Here is a 21,431-nt window from a genome sequence, read left to right as displayed (position 1 = left end):
TTCATATTCTTTACGGCTGGATTTTTTAGTTCTAGAAGACTGACTGAAGAGTATCACATGGCTCACGGATTCGGCTAGTGGCTTTAGCTCCGTAAATCCAGCAGCTCGCTCTACAGTACAGATGCTGAGCCGGTGCTTTCTGCTTGCAGCTTCTACGGCATCCCCTCACTGTCACCGCCCACCTCTCAGCGATGGCACAGGGAATCAATACCTGCTCACTCCTTTGGTCCCTGACTGACTCCAAGGACAAAACCCAATTTTTCATACGCAAATAATGCCTCTAGACTAAGAAACTAGAAAAATGTAAAACAGAGACAAAAAGAGCCAGATTAGACACTCATGCTTATGTGGTCTTTTGTGACTCACTCCTGACAACTGATACTCTCCTGACATCACTTCTCAAGCACCAGCTTGGTGAGCAAGCAACAAAACCCGGCTAACAAAAACAAAGTCCCTGGAAGCTGGTGTGGCACAGCGAGCTAAGTCACTGCTTACAACACCTGTATTCTGTACCGGACTGCCAGTCTGAGTTCTGGCTACTCTGCTTCTGATCCAGCTCCCTGCTAATGCTCCTGGGAAGGCCGTGGAAGATGGCCCAAGTGCGTGGGCTCTTGTCACCCATGTGGGAGACCCAGATGGAGTTCCTGGCTCCTGGCTTCAGCCCAGTCCATCCCTGGCTGTTGCAGCCATCTGGAGAGTGAAGCAGGGATGGAAGATCTCTCCCTTGGTCTGTCTCCCTCTCCCTCTGTCAGGCTGCCGTTCATGTAAATTGACTAATTAATCTTTAAAAAAACAAAAACCAAGTCCCTGAAAAGAGATGAAGGAATTTTCTACAGAAATACACTTTACTGCAAATACTTTTCTGTGTGAGCTGAAAACAACTTGAACAGAATTTCACCCAAAGACTCAGCAGTTTAGAATGTTCAATTCTGGTTCATGGAAATGAAAACAGAGGGAGCATAGCCTGCAGTGCAACGGTGAGCTCAATACCCCATGCCATCTCTAAAGGCAGGGCTGGCACACAGGCTGGAGGTGGCTCAGCTGCTGGCAGGCCCATGGAACACCAGGCTTCAAGTTAAAGCCTCAAGAACTGCCCACACATGGCAGTCTCCACCTCGGGGCCCTGGGTCTCTTGGAGCCCTGGAATAACTGCAAACTGTCTTCAGTCGAACAGTTGACCTTTCCTGGAGGTGCTGATGGTGGCAGAACCCAGCTCATCATTCTCTTCATTCCCCTCTTCAGCCAGGACGCTGTTATGCTAAGCTACCACCACTCCCCGAGACCTGTGGAGTGCAACTGTGACTGCTTTTGGGGGCCTCAGCAGTGCCGCGTCAATGCACAGTGCGTCTCCCAATGTGTTACTGCCACAAGTTGCAAATAAGTAATACCTGATTGAAGGGCGCCCGGGGCCCATCGCCTAGCAGAGGTGTTTTCTGTTGCTGGAATGGTATTGGCCCTTGAGACGGATGTGGCCCTCTTGCTGGGTTCTGCTGTCCCTGAGGTCCAGGGGGCCCTTGCATGCCACCCTGGGGTGGAGGTCCCAAAGAGCCCTGGGGCGGCCCCTGCTGGCCTTGTGAGCCTGGTGGCCCGCGCAGTTCCTGGGGAGGGCCCAGCATCGATCCTTGGGGTGGCGGCCCGGGCATGCCCCGCATCTCCTGAGGACCTCTCATTTCCTGAGGGCCATGGCCAAGGAGTCCGCTCGGAGGGTGAGGTCCTCTCAGTTCTTGAGGCGGGTGACCCATCATCATGCCTTGGGGAGCAGGACCCTGACCCTCCCGGGGGCCAGGAGGGCCTTGCATTCCTCTTGGATTCAATCCCATCAGAGGTCCCTGAGACACAGGGCCTTGGATCCCTTGAGACCCAGGCCCGCCTTGCATTCCATGAGGATGAGGAGGTCCTTGCATTCCTCTGGGACCAGGTGGTCCCTGCATACCTGGCGTACCAGGAGGCCCCTGGGGGCCCAAGTGACCCTGGGGACCAGGTGGACCTTGGGGGCCCATGTGACCCTGGGGGCCAGGTGGACCCTGGGGACCCATATGACCTTGAGGACCAGAACTACCCTGTGGTCCAGGTGGTCCTTGAGGCCCCAAAGGGCCATGAGGTCCAGGATGCCTCTGCATTCCTTGGGGCCCGTGCATGTCCTGAGGCCGTGGCAGCCCCTGAGGCGGGCCCTGGGGCCCTTGTGGTCCCATGAATCCTTGTGGCCCCCCACCTCCCTGATGCAGTGGAGGGCCTTGTGGTCCCATTTGCCCCTGGGGTCCAGGGGGTCTAAACTGTCCTTGTGGACCTGGAGGTCCCATCTGAGCCATGCTCATTGGCATCTGCTGAGATGGGTGAGGTTGTTGAAAACCTTGAGGAATCTGCGACATTGGACCTTGTCCAGGGAAGGGCTGGGGTCCGAGGAGAGGAGTGCCAGCTGAGGGAGGAGGCTGGATTTGCTCAGCCTGCTTCTGTGCCAGTCTTTCAATTTTGAGTTGCTGGAAAGAAAGGAAAGAAGGAAAAAGAAGCTGAATCATTGAGCTGGAGCCCTTAAGGATGGCAATCCTGCTAACACGTTATTTCCTTACCAGATTCTCAAAACAAACATAAAAACTGCCCAGTCTTCTAACGCCTCAAACAATTAGTGTCCATATAACTCCAGCACTGTGAGGATACACACAACCTCTCAGCACCAAGGCTTTCAAGAGCCCTTTAGACTGCTTCTTTTTAGGTGCTCGGGAACACGGCAGACAGGATTGCTTATATATTATTTTGACCACGGAAAGCGCAATAATTCAATAGATGTTGTCACTATTGATAGCTCTCATAGAGAGGAGAAACAAGAACAAACCATCTGGGGCCGAAGCTATGGCACAGGGGGTAAAGCCACCGCCAATAGTGCTGGCATCCCATATGGGCACCAGTTAGAGACCCAGCTGCTCCACTTCCAATCCAGCTCTCTGCTATGGCCTGGGAAAGCAGCAGAAGATGGCCCAAGTCCCTGGGCCCCTGCACCCATGTAGGAGACATGGAAGAAGCCCCTGGCTCGTGGCTTCAGATTGGCACAGCTCCAGCCATTGCGGCCATTTGGGCAGTGAACCAGTGGATGAAAGACCTCTCTCTCTCTCTCTGCCTTTCCTTCTCTCTCTGTGTAACTCTGACTTTCAAATAAATAAATAAATCTTAAAAAAAAATTATCTGTTCTTCTAGCTAGAAGGATACCCATAGATAAATTAATCCAAATTAAAACAATATTGACTTTACTTCTTCTATTAAAGATAATATTTTACTCAGGCCCATTGATATGATCTTAAAAATGTGAGAAAGAGGGCATTTTGAGAAACGAGGTTCCCAACGCAACAACAGGAAATGACGGTGTTCATCAGAAAATTTTGAGAGCCCTTTCCCTTTTCTTTAAGAGTTTATCAATAAAAAACATGTCTCTATCTTCTTGGATCATCATGAATACCTTAAGGAGCTTCACTCACCTCCAGAAGTTGTGGGTTGGTATACTGTAATGTGGCCATTTCTTGCTCAATTTCTGCTTGTGTTTTTTTCTTCTCTTCCAATTTAATGTCCTCTTTTCTGTCATTCAGCACCTCATTTGGAGCAGGAATTGGAACTTTATTTTGCATCCAAGCCTTGGGAAAAATAATATTAAAATATGTCAGAAACATGAAAATTATAACGCAAAGAATGAGAAAACCATTTCATAATGCCATCTGCTCAAGCCAACTTGCTGAATTGTCTTCATTTCTCTTATTAATTCTTAGTGACATGGGAACGGGGTTATTAGGCAGGAACACTATTAGGTAGAAATTAAAATGATAAAAATTGCAAGACATTGCATATTATTACTGAACGGAAAGCTTGCTGCTCTCAGCACGTTGTGTCGAGGGGACAGTGGAAGCAGAGAGCAGACAAACAATGGGGAAGAGAGTCGGCTCACTCTCTCGGCTCCATGACCATTCTTCTGATGGTACACAGTCAGAATGAAAGAACAAACAAACGATCCACGGCCAACTCAACCTAACTGCAAAGCAGCAGATGGGAACTGTCTCAGAGTGAATGAAAAATGTGAAGAATGTTCCAAAAAAAAATCTATAGTCCAGAAATACCTCCAACAGATGGAGTAATCCAAGAGAAATCTATTTCTGCACATCAAAGGAACTAAGCAACCATAATCTCCAGTGTCTGGATGCAGAGGAGTCCTATCTAGCGCCTCACCTGCTGGAACTGAGCAGGAATAGGTTTTGCATAAGGAACTTTCTTCTGAGGTACTTTTTTCTGATCCTTTTGCATCACTTCCTCCATTCCCCAATCTAAACCAGGAATTGTCATTTCGATTTCATTTGCTTCATCTTTCCCTGTAACCATAAAGAGAAAGAGTTAGTTCCCCAAATTAAAGGAACTGGCCAACTGTTCCACGAACACATCTTTGGAAAAAGAGATGTTTAAATACTATGTAGTTCAGGTCACTTTTCTCAATACTTCTCCACATAAATGATTTTGGCATTTCCACATAGTTTATCATGAAGGTAAGAAACAATAAAAGTAAAATATATTTGTGTAGCTTCTCTTACCCATCTGTTCTTGTTCCATAGCTAATTTTAGTTGTTCTGGTATTCCCATCCCTGGAATTACGGCCAGGCTATTAGGTTCAAGGTCATCTGTAAATAGTAATGCATTCAATGAAAAGGGAGATTTTTATAAAAACAGTAGTCAATAAAATGAACGTCCCTTAAATATTCTTCATATATATCATTGGTGATTTAAAGATCAATGAACTGTGAAATGAAATGTTTATTATCTTCCCAACTAACACTTTTCTCATAGAATGTTGAGTTTCAAATGTGCAAGAGCCTCACCATATTCTACTCCATCTTCAGACATCCCAGGTAACAGGTTCAGATTATATCGATCTCGCATTTTATCACCTGGTCGATTTCGAGTCCAGAATTTGCTGTCAAAATAAAAGATAAAAGTAATGGGAGGTAGGGCATGGCTTAAGTGTTTTCCTGGGCACTACATAGTACTAAGCAGTCCCTTGAAAAACACAACTTTTTACAATGTCTTTCTTACAAAACTTTAAAATATGGGAAGGTTTATTTTAAAATTTCTTTTAATTTTAACTCATTTTTAACACATTCAACGTGATTTGTAGACACAATTCTAAGCACATAATGATATTCCCTTCCTCCCACCCCTTAAAAGGTTTTTTTGAAATCAGAAAGCAAAACAAAAATCAAATAACCGAAGTAATATTTGCTACCCAATTTTCTTATTCTAATACAAGTATTTTTAAACCACTAAAAATGTTTCTAAGAAGCTAGAATATCAATCAATAAATTAAACGAAATACACATAAAATGCACATCATGTTACTCTGTGAGTACAGCAACCCCTGGATATTTCTGACATGGAGCTCACCTGGTGTGGTCATTTGAACCTGAGCAGAGAATATGTCCAAGAGGGTGCCAAGCCAGACTCCAGATCATTCCTTCGTGGGCCATCTCCATCCCACCCACTTCCTTCTCAACCCTATAATGGTATGCAACAAAGAAGTCTTTTCATAAGTTACCCCACCCCATTGCCCAAAAAAGGCATTTTCTTTTAGCTTTAAAACAAGACTACCAAAGCCTGTTTCTTTGAATCTGGACAATTTCTACATATTTCAAAGATGCTGGTTTGTCATCAGAAATATATTCTTTTATCCAAAGAGCACTCCTAAAGGAAACATGCTCCTAGAATTAGTACCCCAGTAAGCAAACAGGAAGTCTATTTTATTCTCCCTTGATGACTTCCACACCAAAAGTGGAGGTGCGACATATTCTATTGTAGACAGAACGGAAAACTCAGTGTTTAACCCAGAACATTCAAACAACTCAGAAAAAAACACAAAACCTTATCATGTTCCTACACAGTTAGGTGCTCTCTTTGCAAAAATATACTGCTCCATTCAAACAACTCAGAAAAAAACACAAAACCTTATCATGTTCCTACACAGTTAGGTGCTCTCTTTGGAAAAATATACTGCTCCTTTATATAAAAAGTGCTACATACCCAACATGCCAGAATAACAAAGAACCGTCAGACCCTCCACTGGCAAAAAGTCCCTCATGAACAGGATGCCAGGCCACAGCTGTCAAAGACAAAAGTACTGCCGTCTGAGAATGCCACAGGTTAACAGTCTTTCTATCCTTCTCACATCACAACCACCAACCTGTGGCTTCTTTCTTATGACCCCGGAAGACTTGAAGCTCTTCTTTCAGGTTTCGGATGTCAAAAAGCTTACAGAGATGGTCACGTGATGCTGTGAGCAGCCAATTCCCATTGAGATTTAACTTCACTTCCATTACGGTGTTTTTATGGGCATGACTAGAAGCAAAGCACCAAGAAAGTAATATGTGAGAACTGAAACCGAGTATAGAGCAATCCAATGGCCCTTTTTTGTTGAAAAGTACATGGACCAAGGTGGCAAGAGACTTGCCTAGAAGTAACAAAGCATGTAACATTACAGCACCAGGTTGAAGTACACTTGAAATAAACAGGTCAGCAGCAGCAATGTCCCCTATCCAAGCACAGCCCTCTCTCTCCAGCCAGTTAAAGCAGCAGCAGAGCTCCAACTGGATAGCAAAGTTTCTCCTGAAGCAGAGGAAGCATTTGAATACATCAATTAATACTCAATAAGGCTCCCGAAATTTAGGAAATTCAGTGACGTTCCTCTCAGTAAGGCAAAGCATAAAAATGAGTGCTGGGTAGCCTGAGGGTTAATTTGAAACCCAAGGCCTACACAGTGTGAATCTCCAAGGGACACCATTCAAGGGTGCTGTGTGTTGGCTGTGGTCATCGGAACTGTACAATTGGGCCAGCCTTGCTCCAACCAGTGCTTGATGGATACGGTCCACTTTCCGATCAGAGGACCAGGTTACAGCTGCTTGGTCAAAAAATCGTTAATGTATTCAAATAGCTGTGAACGTTTACAAATAACTCAATTATGTAGCTGCATCATATCCAAATACATCAGACAAAAATGATAACAGTTCAAAAGTGGAGGAAAATTTCCTTTCCAGGTAGATGTAGTGAGAGATGGAGAAGGCATGGCTGTTTGTAGTAAGAGGCACACGTATCAACTCCACACAGTGCCAGAAGGCCCTCTGATGAGGAGAGACAGCAAGCTGCACTAGCAATAACCAGCTCCTCCTCGTCACTACCTCCTACGGTAACCAAAGTCAATGGAGGGTTGTGTGGCAGAACAAAAACCAAGCCTTACTTTATTAGAAACTTAGAGATAAAACACATTTAATTAACAAGAAGTCCACAGATGCAAGTCCATCTGTTGTCTAAACTACGTTCTCAGGAACACACGAGAGAAGAGAAAGCTAAACATTCAAGAAGGCAAGCTGCTTTGTGATCTTCGGCTGAGGGACCAAGGTGGGGTTCCTACCACTTACAGTGTTGCAAGACTCTGCCCAGTCTTGGGATCCCAGAACTTGATTGGCTGTTGACTATCTTTACTTCCTGAAACAACTAACCCTTTGGTTGGATGCCAGTCTACACATTTCACATCAGCACCATGCCCTGTCGGAAACAAGTTAGGATAAAAACCTAATCAGTCAGATGCATTTAAAGCAAGACTTCATTGCAATTTAAACCAAAGCAGAGAAACCTATTAAATGCTTGATTTTAGTGCTCAGTCAACTTAGTCTTTAGAAGGCTCTGTGGCCGTGTCTAGAAGCCTTTTGTATACAGCAACCTACCCTCTGAAGCCATGATGCACAGGAACTGGTCCTCTTCCCCTGGAACTAAGTGTATGTTCTCTCCTACTTGCTGGCAGGCCAGTTACTGTCTCCTGGAATCTGCAGTGCTCAAGCCCCTCTATATTTGCCACTGAAGCTTTTCATGCTATACAACCCCTGTCACTCACTTCAGTTTTCCCACGTTGTGGTAATCCTCAGAGATCTAAAGCACTAAACTCAGGTTGAAATCACCACTTTCTCAATGTGAAGACAGGACAGGTCTAAACAATCCCTGTTTGAGTCACAAATACATTGTGATAATCAGATGAGATATTAAAAGCTACCTTAATGAGTGCATACTATATTTTAGGTAGTATATGAATTATATATAAGCATCACCTTTTTGAATCATCACCAAGTTTGGAGACACGTATAAGCATTATCCCCATCTTACAAGTTGAGAAATAGAAGACCTGGGGGGATTAAGTAGGGCACTCTCGTCTCCAAAGCCTATCAGCAAGAGTAGGATCTGGGTCTAAAGCATGGGCTTCCAGAGATAGTTAGAGCACTAACCCTCAGAGCTCGAGCAGGAGGTCACGTCACAAATCTGACAGATAAGTGATTAATAAATGATAAATGTGAACATGAAGAGTCATACAACCGAAAGACAAGGGTATGGTTTTTGAAAAGCTGGGTGTCATGCAGAGTCCTGCTAATATTTTACATAGTAGATGCAGAGCATTTCACACAGTTTCCTTCTCCAACCAGCTTCTGAGAAGTTCTGAGTTGGAGAAGAGGAAGGATACAGAAGTAGGGAAGAAAGCACAGATGGTCTTGGAGGCACTAGAAGTGACTGGCACCAATTCAGTAAGGAGAAATGTTCTCATCTCAAAGAGGCATGGTTGAGCCCCATTCTGGGAAGCATGTACAGAGATACCAACTACCTGAAGTGTGGCAACATGTACTAAAAGCGTGAAAAAGGGTTGATCTTACCACCAATCTCATGTCCCCAGTTTTAATATACGGAAACCATGTCTGCCCAAAAGGATTTGTCTGTAAGAATGTCTACTAGTGCAGTTTATTTTTCAAACACCCTTGAATGCAATGCAAATGTATTTTTAAAAATCCTGGAATTTGACATACGTACTCAATGAAAAATGTTGTATCTATTATAAACAAACATATAGAAGATTTAATAACATGATTAAGGGGCCAGTTCTGTGGTGTGGCAGGTAAAAAGCCACTGCCTGCAGTGCCGGCATTCCATATGGGCACCAGTTCGAGTTCTGGCTGTGCCACTTCCGATCTGGATCTCTGTTATGGCCTGGGAAAGCAGCAGACGATGGCCCAAGTCCTTGCACCCCTGTGGGAGACCTGGAAGAAACTCCTGACTCCTGGCTTTGGATCAGCCCAGCTTCAACCATTGTGGCCATTTCGGGGGTGAACCAGCAGATGGAAGACTTTCTCTCTCTCTGCCTCTGCCTCTCTATAATTCTGCCTTTCAAATAAATAAATCTTCAAAAAATGATTAAAGTGTCCATATTAAGATTTTCTTAAAAAAAAAAAAACAATTAGTCTATATCAACATTGCAGGAAATAAAGAAATCAGCAAAATGAATGACTGTGTGTGCATTTTTATATAAAGAAAAAGGCAACAGCCCATACACGAACCTGTTAAGAGAAGCAACAGTAAGTTGAAGGGATGTGGGGGTGGAAATTCTCATTTCCCTATGTTTTTATATTTTATAAAATGAACATAGCTTTTAACTGCCATCTGAGGATGAGAAAGGAAAAGGTTTTGCTGTTGCTTTGTCTTTTAAGAAAAATCAACTGAAGACAGAAAAATTGAAATAGAAACATAATTCAGGTGCAGGCATGTAGACTAGCAATTAAGAGATCTACATCCCATACTGGAGTACCTGGGTTGGAGTACTGGCTATGGTTCCCAGTTCCATTTCCTGCTAATGCAGACCCTGGGAGGCAGCAGATGATAACTCAAGTGTTTGGGTCTCTGCCACCCATGTGGGACACCAGGGTGCATTTCCCACTCTAGGCTTCAGCCTGAAGTCCTGGGGTTCATAAAACCAGCATATGGGAGTGCTTTTGTTCTCTCTCTCCCTCTCTCCCTTTCCCTCCTTTCTTCCCTCCCTCCCACAAATTAATTAGCTTTTTTTAAAAAAGAAAACTAATTCAGTTTCCATACGCCTTCCTTAAGCAATTTTAATGTTATCAAGGATCTGACCCTAAAACGATGCAGTCAGCAAATTTTAAAACCTTACAAGTCACTGTAATCGGGGCCGGCACCGTGGCTCACTTGGTTAATCCTCCACCTGCAGCACCAGTATCCCATATGGGCGCCGGTTCTAGGCCTGGTTGCTCCTCTTCCAGTCCAGCTGTGGCCCGGGAGGGCAGTGGAGGATGGCCCAAGTGCTTGGGCCCCTGCACCTGCATGGGAGACCAGGAAGAAGCACCTGGTTCCTGCCTTTAGATCAGCACAGTGCCAGCTATGGCGGCCATTTAGGGAGTGAACCAACGGAAGAAAAACCTTTCTCTCTCTCTCTCTCTCAGTCTATAACTCTACCTGTCAAATAAAAAATTTTTTTAAAATTTTAAAAAGTCACTGTAATCAAAAAATAAGGATTGGGGCAGGTTCTGTGGTACAGTAGGTTGATCCTCCACCTGTGGCGCCGGCATCCCATATGGGCACCGGATCTAGTCCCAGCTGCCCCTCTTCCAATCCAGTTCTCTGCTGTGGCCTGGGAAAGAAGTAGAAGATGGCCCAAGTACTTGGCCCCTGCACCTGCATAGCAGACCGGAAAGAAACACTTGGCTCCTGGCTTTGGATCGGCACAGCTCCGACCGTTTTGGCCATCTGGGGAGTGAACCAACGGAAGGAAGACCTTTCTCTCTGTCTCTCCCTCTCACTGTCTGTAACTCTACCTCTCAAATAAATATTTAAAAAAATAAAAAAAGATAAGGATTACTTATTACTGTGTGTAAATTTTAACCAGTGGAGGGGCTGGCATTGTGGCACAGTGGGTTAAGCCAGTGCCTGCAACACCAGCATATTGGAGGGCCAGTTCTCGATGTTCTGCTTCTGATCCATTTTGCTGCTAACGAACCAGTGGAAGCAGCCGATGGCCTAAGTATTTGGGATCCTGCCATCCATGTGGGAGACTCAAAGGGAGTGCCTGGTTCAGCCTCAGCCTTGTGGTCATTTGGGGAATGAACCAGTGGATAGAAGATTTCTCTCTCTCTCTCTCTGCTATTCTGCCTTTCAACTAAATAAATCTTTTTATTTTAATAAAAAAAATTTTTTTTAACCAGCAGAGTCTTAGGATGGTGGATCTGTCACTCTGCCTTTCAAATAAACAAATCTCTTAAAACTTAGAAGGCCGGAGCTATGGAGTAGTGGGTAAAAGCTGCAGCCTGTAGCGCTGGCATCCTATATGAGCGCTGGTTCAAGACCTGGCTGCTCCACTTCTGATCCAGCTCTCTACTATGGCCTGGGAAAGCAGTAGAAGATGGCCCAAGTCCTTGGGCCCCTACATTCTCATAGGAAAAGGATGTAGCTCCTGGCTCAGGGCTTCAGATGAGCTCAGCTCCAGCTGCTGAGGCCACCTGGTGAGTAAACCAGTGGATGGAAGACCTCTCTCTTCTTTGCCCCCGCCTCTCTGTAATCCTGCCTTTCAAATAAATAAATCTTTTAAATAAATAAATAAATGTGGAGGACAGTGTCATGGTGCAGTGGGTTAATCTACTAGTATCCCATATCAGAGCACTGGTTCAAGTCCCAGTTACTTTGTTTCCTGTCCAGCTCCCTGCTAATGCGCCTTGGAAAGCAGTGCGAACTCTCAAGTCTTGGCCTTGCCACCCACATGGGTGAGAGAGTTCCAGGCTCCTGGCTTCAGCCAGGCCCAGCCCTGGCTTTTGCAGCCACTTGGGGAGTGAAACAGCACCAGAAAGAAGACGTCTTTCCCTCCCTCTCTGTCACTAAGCCTTTCAAATAAATAAATCCTTAAAAAGAAAAGAAATTTTAGCCATTCAAATTTGAGCTTATAGAACATGCATGAAAAAACACTTTCAAATTACAATGCCCTATGTTAAAAAAATTCTTAGGCACTATTACTACTCTCATCTTTTCTAGGGAAATTTTATTACCTAAAAAAGCATATCTACTTAAAGATATAGTTTATTTTAAAGGAGTATCTGTAAAATTAGAACGCTATCAACCCATTAAAAAAGAACAAAATATACTTCAGCTGCTTTAATTTGGTTTTTTGGAGTTCCCTAAAGTTTATTTCAGGTAAAATTTTCCATATGTACTCACAGCATGAATATACACAAAATCCATTGCTACTAGTCCTGTAATAATATTTTACTGGTCACTGTTGCAGCAAACACATTCAACTAAGAGAGTAAAGTTCGTGGGAAAATGGAATTAAAAGAAGGTCCCTTTAGTGGAAAAAAATCTGAAATCCATTAATAGTTTTTCCATAATATGCATTTTTCATGAACTTTCTAAAGTGCCCTTATATGTATGGTACTATTCTAAGGGAAGTCAGAATGCATCATCTTCCATATGAGCAGACATTTTACTATAGAGCAGACGGCTAAAGAACTTGCTCAGAATCCTACAGCTGCTCTGTGGCTGAGCAGAGATGTGAATGCAAGAAGCAGGGCTCAGGACTGTGCCACACTCCCTGCTTGGATATGAAAAGGTCAGTTTAAAGAGAACAAGAGGGGGAAAGCACAATGATGTGTACCTTCTTCTTTGCTTCTGTGTGTATAAAGACTCCTGGTGGGTGGTATTAGCAGACAGGAAACTGAGACAGAGAAAAACTATCCATTATTTTAGCTGAAATTATACTATCTTGAACTGTATCCAGTACTAGCTACTTTTAAAAAAATTAAATACAGGGCCTGGCATTGTGTTGCTGCAGCAGGTTAAGCTCCTGCTTAGGCAACCTGCATCATACAGCACATATCACAGGGCTGCCAGTTCGAGTTCTGACACCTCCACTTTGACCCAACTTCCTTCTAATGAGCACCCTGGAAGGCAAGAGGTAATAGCTCAAGTACTTGGGTTCCTACAACTCAAGAGGAGAAGCAAATATGAGTTCCTGGCTCCCAGCTTTAGCCTGGTATAGCCTTGGGCTGTTGTAAGCATTTAGGGAATAAACCAGCAGATGGAGGACCTCTCACCACCTCTTCTGACCTTTGCCCTTCAAATAAAATAATTTTTAAAATTAAGTACAAATGTTGCTTAAGAAAATAGGTGCAAAAAAGTGTGTGCAGCATGTTAACATCTGTGACTTTTAAAAGGGACACACACACACACACACACAGCACCAACATTCATTTGCTCAAAACCACATCAGATGTTTCTGAAAGCACACCTATCAGTGTGGTCTTAACTTCCTCCAAGGAAGCGACTAGGGAGCTGGAGAATGTGGGAAAGGTGACTTCTCCCTACACAGACTGAGCGTGCCTACTGTGAAAATTCCATACCCGAAACTTTGTGAACACTGATACCATGGCACAAATGGAAAATCTCACATCACAAAACTTCGTTTCATGTACAAAATTGTTTAAAAACACTGTAAAATTACCTTCAGGCTATTTATACAAGGCATATAGTCAACATGAATGAATTTCATGTTAACACTTAGGTCCTATGCCAGAGATAGCTTGTCAGGCATATGAAAATATTCTAAAATCTGGAGAATTCTAAAATCCAAAACACTTCTGGTCCCAAGCATTTCAGATATGGAATAGTCAACCTGATATTGTTATGCAATTTTTCTTTTTGAAACACATGACATATTGAGAAAACATTCCAATTAAGAAAATGAACTAAATAGATGGAGCCAGCACAGAGGCAAACAGGCAACTGCATCTTTTGTTATAAAGGAAAAAGTTACTGCATTTCTAGCCAAGTGACAAAAACTATTTCAAATGAGAAAGGTCTTCCCTCTCAAGTCAATATTGATAGATTTAGATGCAGAAGCATTAAGACTGGTGAAAACTTATCCTAAGAAACTAAAAGAGCTTTTAAAACTTATATGTAGAGATGGTATTCGAAGCCTTGTTCTAACAGTGAAAACTTGGAAAGTTTTTAGAACTCTGCTTTAGCCAAAACATAAGAGAATCATACAACTATTAAAATGAAAATTCTGGAAGCAAAGAAAAAAGCTCACGAAATAATATGCACAAAAAGCAAACAAAATAACTCACAAACTGTGCATGTGTTGTAAGGATGATGAAAACTGCACATGTATGGTTACAAAAGTGTAGAAGCAGATAAGCAGAAAATAAAAGTGTACTGAGACAGTAGAAACAAAGGTCAAATTTTTCTCTTCACATTTCCTGGAGCATGATATTGTGGTTTTGAGAACAAAAAACATGGGTTAGATTTTTATGTGTGTGAACTTTCTGGCATGTTTTTAACATGAGAACAAAACATCAAGAGAATGTAAGTTATGTTGTTAAGTAACGTTAACATCACTTGTTTGGTGACACCCAGTAAGAGAGAGAAACAGCCACTCTCATCTGTAATGGGCTGGGAAGTAACCAGTACAACTTGAGGAAAGGCCAGTTACCTATACCTGTATTTTAAAGTCATGACGATTTTGTGCCTCTAAATCCTCTGCTAGAAATTTACCCTATAACACACAAGCATACCAAAATTGGTAGAAATGTTCTTTAATCGTAGTTGTAATGTGTGTATTTGTCAAAATTCATAGTACTGCGTATCTAAAAGGGGTGAGTGCTAACTTATGTAAAACATACGTCAATGTGCCTTTTAAAGACTACAGGCTGAAAAGCCAAGTATAATATGGTTCCATTCATATATAAAGTAACTTAAGGTAGCACTAATTTTTCAGGGAGAAGAAACAGTATGAAGTGAGAAGATTATTTACTCTCCTGCACTAGTTGAAGTTTTCTTAACAGGAGTTTTTATCACTTTCTTTCTGACAGCTGCCTTTGGTCTCCCTCCATCCAAAACTCACAAGGATGACGAGTATCATTTGGTAGCCCCCAACGTCCCACGCAAATGCAGTCATGGATTCAACCAATCTCAAGCAGAAAATATCCAGGAAAAAAATCAGAAAGTTTCAAATAGCAAAACTTGGATTTGCTGTGTGCCACGTAATTCACTGAATCTACACGAATAGTGATGTGTAGGCACTGAACTAGCTATCAGGAGTGATCTAGAGACATTTATAACACACAGCAGGGTGTGCACAGGTTATATGCGAAAACCACGCCATTTTATGTCAGGGACTTGAGTGTCTGCAGATTCTGTGGGGTAGAGAGCTGTTGAGGGACTGGGGGGTTCCTGGAACCCATCTCCCTGGGTTTCCAAGGCAAACTGTAAAGGACTAACCAGCACTTGTGGCCCCAGAAAGATGCCCTTCAAATCCTGAGTGGAGGTGGTTTTCCTTGACAACCCTCAGATTAGTATGGCTGAATCAATTTTCCAATATATTAGGAGTTTGTGAACTGGCAAGCTGTATATAAAATATTCATCTTACATAAATCTCATAGAAAGCCGATTGAGTACCACATACATGATTTATCAATTTCAAACATTACCCCTAAAGAACGCATCTACATCAAATTTGATCCTTTCATTTATGAGGGAACAGAATTTCAGGAATCACTCAGGGCTGTCTATGATCCCCAAACATGGGAATTCCAAGAACACAGTATTTGCAATGCCAAAGGAATTAATACAGATTTAATGGAAAACTCATTCTGGTGGCAGCTGTGTTTATAACTTAGTCATCTAGATACTTTAGTGCTAAAATGTGCTTGCCAGTGAAGGACCCAGAGTTTTTTAAAACAGCATTTAATTAAACTTCTCAGAAAGAAGCTCCTAAAAACATGAAAATGAAACTGGTCCACAGCAAACTTGCTGCAGTCACTGCAATACCTTCCACAGCCACAAAGATGGGCCACACAGGGGAGAACACAGGCCTAAAGGTAGGCATTGTGGGATACACAGTCCTCAATAGGATGGCAGAGCTTAAGGACGCCAGTGAAGTAGCAAGGTGATTATCGAGAGCCCAGGATCATTGGGGAAGGTCAGGGCACCTTACCCACACCTGACTGCAACTGAGATATGGGGGTGCAACTGCGGAATTCTAAAAGGAAGAGCTTTAATATATAAAGAAGACGACTGTCACAGATCTCTCTGTGGAATTCACTTCGAATTCAAATACTTAAGAATTAAACCTGCCCCATCCAGTATGGTAGCTAATAGTCACATACAGCTAATTTTGAGTGTGTTTTAAAGCTAAAATGGCAATTCCTCCATCATATTAGCCACATGTGACTAGTTGCCAGCATACTGCACAGGGCAGACATAATAAAACATTTTCATCACCATAAAAAGTCTTATTGGGCAATAACCAGGCTTAAAGTAAAATTTCTCTATAAATTTCTATAGCCATATTATTTTTATTCTACAGTTTCACAATGAACCAGCAACAACAAAAGATTACCTTTAACTGATGCTAGACTTGAAAAATGATCCAGCCCTATAATTTTTACATAACAGTGAGGCCTAAACAGGTGGGCAGCCAACTGGGGGAAGGGGCCCCACCTTTCTTCTTCCTGATCCAGCCTTCTCTTGACCGTAGTAAATATAAGATGCAAATGAAACAGCAGAATATTTCCTTTTCTTTTAATTAAAATCAAACTTCACTTTCTCAACTGTGTGACAACTTCTGTATCACTTTCCATCTCACAAAACTATACAAGGTGATAGAATAAACTTAGGGATAAAATCTAAAAATAAAAAATAGTTACTTCTGTCAGCAACCTGTGAAATAGTCAAATCGATTCTGAAGACCAGGATCTTGCCAGTGCTGTAGTGCAGCAGGTAAAGCTGCTGCCTGTAGCGCCAGCTTCCCATATGAACACTGGTTCAAGTCCCAGATGCTCCACTTCTGATTCAGCTCCCTGCTATCGTGCTTGGGAAAGGAGATGGCCTAAGTGTCTGAGCCCCTGCACCCACGTGGGAGACAAAGAAGCTGCTCCTGGATCCTGGCCAGCCCAGCTCCTGCAGTTGTGGCCACTTGGGGAGTCTGTCTGTCTGTCTGTCTGTCTCTCTCTCTCTCTCTCTGTGACTCTGCATTTCAAATAAGTCTTAAAAAAAAAAAAAAGGAATAAAAGAAAGTAGCTCTGATGACCTCACTCCACTAAAAGAGGTTCAAAATTAATATAAACACACTGGGTTATTTTAGAGGGGAAGTTTTGAGGGCAATGAATTCTGTATCACTTCTTAGCTAGACAAGTTAGCTAGCAAAACATTCACCTGGAATCCTACCTAAATGAACAGTGAAAGAATTAGTGTCTGCTGGAGACAGGCGACACTGCTCTGTGAACTAACCTGTATCTAACGTGCCAGAAATAATGTTTAACTTATTATTTCATAATTGCAGAAAACAATTGTGCTTTAAAAATCATACTGAACAGGAAGTAAATAAAGACTTCACTTACTCCACTTGATCATTCCTTCACACATTTCGTGTGTCTCATTCATCTATTAATTCAAAATAAGTGTGCATGATACCAACATGTACTGGGCTCCTATTATGCATGTGGAACCTCTAAAATATGTGATCACCAAACAAAACCAAGACTGAATATTGAGGGAGTGCTTGCAGGATTACACAGTCCTGGAACAGCAACTCCCAAGAAAACCAGCACTGCACACAAGATAATTTTTCTACTAAAAAAAAATGCTAATTTAAAAAAAAAAAAAGAGAGTGAGCTTCTTAATAACCCCCAAAATTCTACAATAAGACTTTAGACAGCTGTTGGACAGACATTCCAGACTCTGAGCAGAGCATTCCTGTTCTTTATTTGCCATCCCCAGATCCTGAAGTGCAGTACGGTGAAGCCTAGCAGTGAAGCCAGTAAGGAAACGAGGACTCTTCCTTGACTATTCCCTGAGATGAGGTTCTTGGATGTAAACGGGCCCCAGTGAATCTCTTAGGAGCTTGACCCTCCTCCATAGCCTCTCCAGATTTAAGGGACCATTCACCCAGGAAGAGTAAACAGCCTCGTGATAAGGCAGTATGTATGACCCCAAGGCTTGGTTAACAGTCTGAAAACCAATACTTAATGAATTTTATTTGAAGGTCAGAACGAGTGTCCATTTTCCCATTTTATTTCTCCTGGATCAGGCCATTATATAAACAAATCTTAAGAAAAGTTTCTTTCATACATAACTTACAGAAAGTACCAATATTTTCCAATACAGGAAGAAAAAAGGCGAACAAAGAATTCAAGTATCATCTCGTACAATATAAGCAGTTGAAGAACTGTTACTCAAGAAAATCCGTTACACATTAACAATAAATTCCTGCTCCCTCCAGCTGTAAGAACATAGAATGTAACAGATCAGTTTAAGCCACAGGGTATTCAAAGCCATGGTCCAGAAGCCACAGGGTATTCAAAGCCACAGGGTATTCAAAGCCATAGTGTAGGAGAGGACTCAAATATTTGAAAATTGAAGCAGCAAAATTACCCTGGTCAATGAATATGCAACTAGCAGTTTACCTTCCATTTTGCCATCATGATTTTCACCATGATCCAACAGTCAACATCAACTGGGAGTGACTAATAGTCTTTGTCATCCAAATCTAGAAAGTTACAATAGTGAACAACTACAGAATTAAATGAGAAATGAATTCTGCAAAGGGTATAACCTCTAGGCCGTGTTTCCACAAAGTATGTTCCAAGCATCACAGTACACAGGATTGGAGCTGAGGGGTTTCAAGTTAAGTTGGGGTCAAATAAGTTGAGCAATGCTGTTTTTTGAAAATGGGCAAGTTTGTTTCCACGTGTGGACCTTCAGTGTTTGCAGTATCTATCACAAATCTGAGAAAGAATGTGCTCATGAGTCTTCTCAGAACACTTTCAAATCTCTCAGAAGACCAATTTGGGAAACTGGAAATGCTAGCTCATTATGTTGTATGGTGACAGTGAATCTAAATTCCAAGTGGACACCTCGGGGAAAGGAGGAGGAGAAGACTTGAATGGAGCATGCAAAGGGGCTACTGACTGTATCTATAATGTGTATTTATTCTCTTAAAAAACCAGAATTAAGTTGTGGCAACGTGTAAGGATCTGATGAGCAATGGAAACACAAATATAAAACTAGAAACTCAATCTCACACTTATGTCACACTTTCAATTTGCATATGCAGGTAACATGGTTTCTACCAATTATATATTTTACATGGTAGACCAAAAAGCTAATCTAAAAGAAAAAAAATCAAGCTAGGTTAGAAATTAAAGTTAAGCATACAGCTTCTAAGAATAATGCCGTATAACTACTTAAGTACCTCTAGCACCAATGTGAACAAATTCTTATGAATGTAGGGTGAAATATGCAATTTTGAGTCAAAACATATACAGGCATATATTTTGCTGACATGTCAAAGTGTTGTCAAATTTTTAATACAATAACCTGGAGGAAATGCATAAGCAGGGAAGGGCACGATTTCCACATGAACGAAGTTTAAAGATTGCTTTGGAAAAATCTTGAAGATTATAAAATGGAAATAGTGAGAAGATAACGGATACACAGCCCCAGAGTATTCAGAATGTGTGTCAATCCTCTATATTCTTCAATGCCAAAAACCAGAAAGAAGCAATTTTGTAGGTGTTTGTGCTGACCAGTACATTCACATCAGAATTTTAAAAATTCAAATCGTTTATAGAGGGAGGGAGGCACTGCTATTTTGCAGATTATTTTAACCATTTGGTCTAATGGGTAAAGATGCCAGAAAGGACATTCACGTCCCATGTCAGGGTACAGGGGTTTAATTCCCTGCTCCAACTTCTGACTTCAGCTTCCTGCTAATGTGGCACAGACATCAGTGATGGCTCAAGTAGCTGAGTTTCTGCCACCCACAGAGGAAACCTGGATTAAGCTCCCAGTCACTGGGGACTATACCAGTAGACTTGCTTTCTTTCAAATACATGAAAAAAATAAATTTAAATGTAAAAGAACAGAATGGAACAACCAAATATTCTTTACCCTCATTGTTGTTATACTCTTCTATTTCTTTGGTATTAGTGACATCAGAGAGGTCTGCGCTGTACTGCAGTGGGTTAAGGCACGGCTATAAAGTCAGCATCCCCTACTGGACTGTCAGTTCAAACCTGGCTGTTTCAGTTCTGATCCAATTTCCTGCTAACACGTCTATGACAACAGCAGTAGGTGGCTCAGGTACTTGTGCCCCTGCATCCTCATGGGAGACCCAGATGAAGTTCCTGGCTTTAGGTTTGGCCTGGCCCAGCCTCAACTATTGGGGTCATTTTGGGAATGAACAAGCAGATGGAAGACTCCCCACCACCTCCACATCTCTCTCTCTCTGCCACTCTTTCAAACCAATAAAATAAATTTAAAACAAAAATATTAAAGCACTTCAGTCATTTGTCTAATATGTGAGACTGGGATCCCACACATGTCCTTGATAAGAAATGATGCATTGTGTGTGTATGTGTGTATACATGTGTGTGCATGTAATAGCCATTGGTTCTCTGGTAAAAATTTTCTTCATATATTTACAATTCAAATAGCAACATACAGAATCAAGTAAAGTAGCATGTAGTCATCACTTTAAAAAAATAGAAAAAGAAAAATCTGAAAATCTTTAAAGGATTGACAGGAATCTGGCCACCAGAAAGACAGTACCCACCTATGCCAAGTAAACACAGGAGTTAGTGCCAGGAGATAATCTGCACCACAAATGAAGAAAAGTCACGAATTAAGCTCCTTACAGCAAAGGAAAAACAGCCAAGAAGAAAAAAGATGTCTGAAGTGACACTCTGGGGTACTCTGAGAACAAGCTCTCCTTCTGAAAACCAGTTAAAAAGGTGATGGGTTCACTTTACTTGGTGAGATTGATCCTTTTTTTTTTTTTTTAAAGTTGAAAGTTCAGGTACATAGAAGCAACAATGCTGGCTGCAGCTAAAATAAAGTATTCCCACGGTAACAACAGGCACTCCCAGCATCAACTGTATCGTAAGCCTGCATTTCCCAGAATCTTTGTGAGCACATTCACACATTTTTCATAAGTGTAGTGCCCTATACTCTTAATTCAACTACTATTTACCCTTTGGGAGAATGGCAGGTGACAATGGCAATGACAGAAATCTTCCTGTATCAAAACAAAGGTTACATGAACCCATAAATATTGCTGGGGGTGGGTATCTATTGCAGAATCCCAAGTCAATTCTAGCTATTACTAAATTTTCTTCCCATTAATAAGTAATCTAAATGACTCTAAATTGGATATTGATAACTATCTTGATTTTTGTTTCAAAGCAGAAATAAACAAAACTGAGAAACCTCCACTGGTCATATGACTTCATTTCCATCATATTGAAAACATATTCCAGGGGCAAGTGTTTGGTCTCAAAGCTAAAATGCTGGTTAGGAAACCTGCATTCTTTATCAGTGCTTGTGTTCAATCCTCACCTTCAGTTCCTGATGCATATTCTGCTATTACAGATCCTGGAAGGAAGTGGTGACGACTCAAGTAACTGGGTCCCTGACACCCACATGCGAGACCTGCGTTCCCAGCTCCTGACTTTGGTGTAGAATATCCCTGGTCATTGCAGGCATTTGCCGGCATCCCATATGGACACCGTTTCGGGACCCAGCTGCTCCACTTCTGATCCAGC

General features: G+C 42.1%; 1 protein-coding gene across 8 annotated transcripts in view; it reads right to left on the bottom strand.

Moving 5' to 3' along the window:
- WDR33 (WD repeat domain 33) overlaps positions 1-21,431 on the bottom strand; it is a 116,923-nt gene that overhangs the window by 14,702 nt on the left and 80,790 nt on the right. For 7 of the 8 annotated variants that reach the window (XM_008258434.5, XM_002712200.6, XM_008258435.5 and 4 more), the window contains 9 exons: positions 7,434-7,560; positions 6,203-6,357; positions 6,043-6,121; positions 5,410-5,520; positions 4,848-4,942; positions 4,563-4,649; positions 4,207-4,346; positions 3,468-3,620; positions 1,389-2,477 (listed from right to left, as the gene is read on the bottom strand). In XM_008258434.5, the coding sequence (XP_008256656.1) occupies positions 1,389-2,477; positions 3,468-3,620; positions 4,207-4,346; positions 4,563-4,649; positions 4,848-4,942; positions 5,410-5,520; positions 6,043-6,121; positions 6,203-6,357; positions 7,434-7,560 (2,036 nt within the window). The remainder of the gene's footprint in view (positions 1-1,388; positions 2,478-3,467; positions 3,621-4,206; positions 4,347-4,562; positions 4,650-4,847; positions 4,943-5,409; positions 5,521-6,042; positions 6,122-6,202; positions 6,358-7,433; positions 7,561-21,431) is intronic. The other variant, XM_089328366.1, reaches the window with a different exon arrangement.

The sequence above is a fragment of the Oryctolagus cuniculus genome, chromosome 3, assembly GCF_051225735.1.
Source record: "Oryctolagus cuniculus isolate XC-2025 breed Fujian yellow rabbit chromosome 3, ASM5122573v1, whole genome shotgun sequence".
Lineage (NCBI taxonomy): Eukaryota > Metazoa > Chordata > Mammalia > Lagomorpha > Leporidae > Oryctolagus > Oryctolagus cuniculus.
Note: the sequence above shows the minus strand (reverse complement) of the source record. Positions and strands in the feature narration are given on the sequence as shown.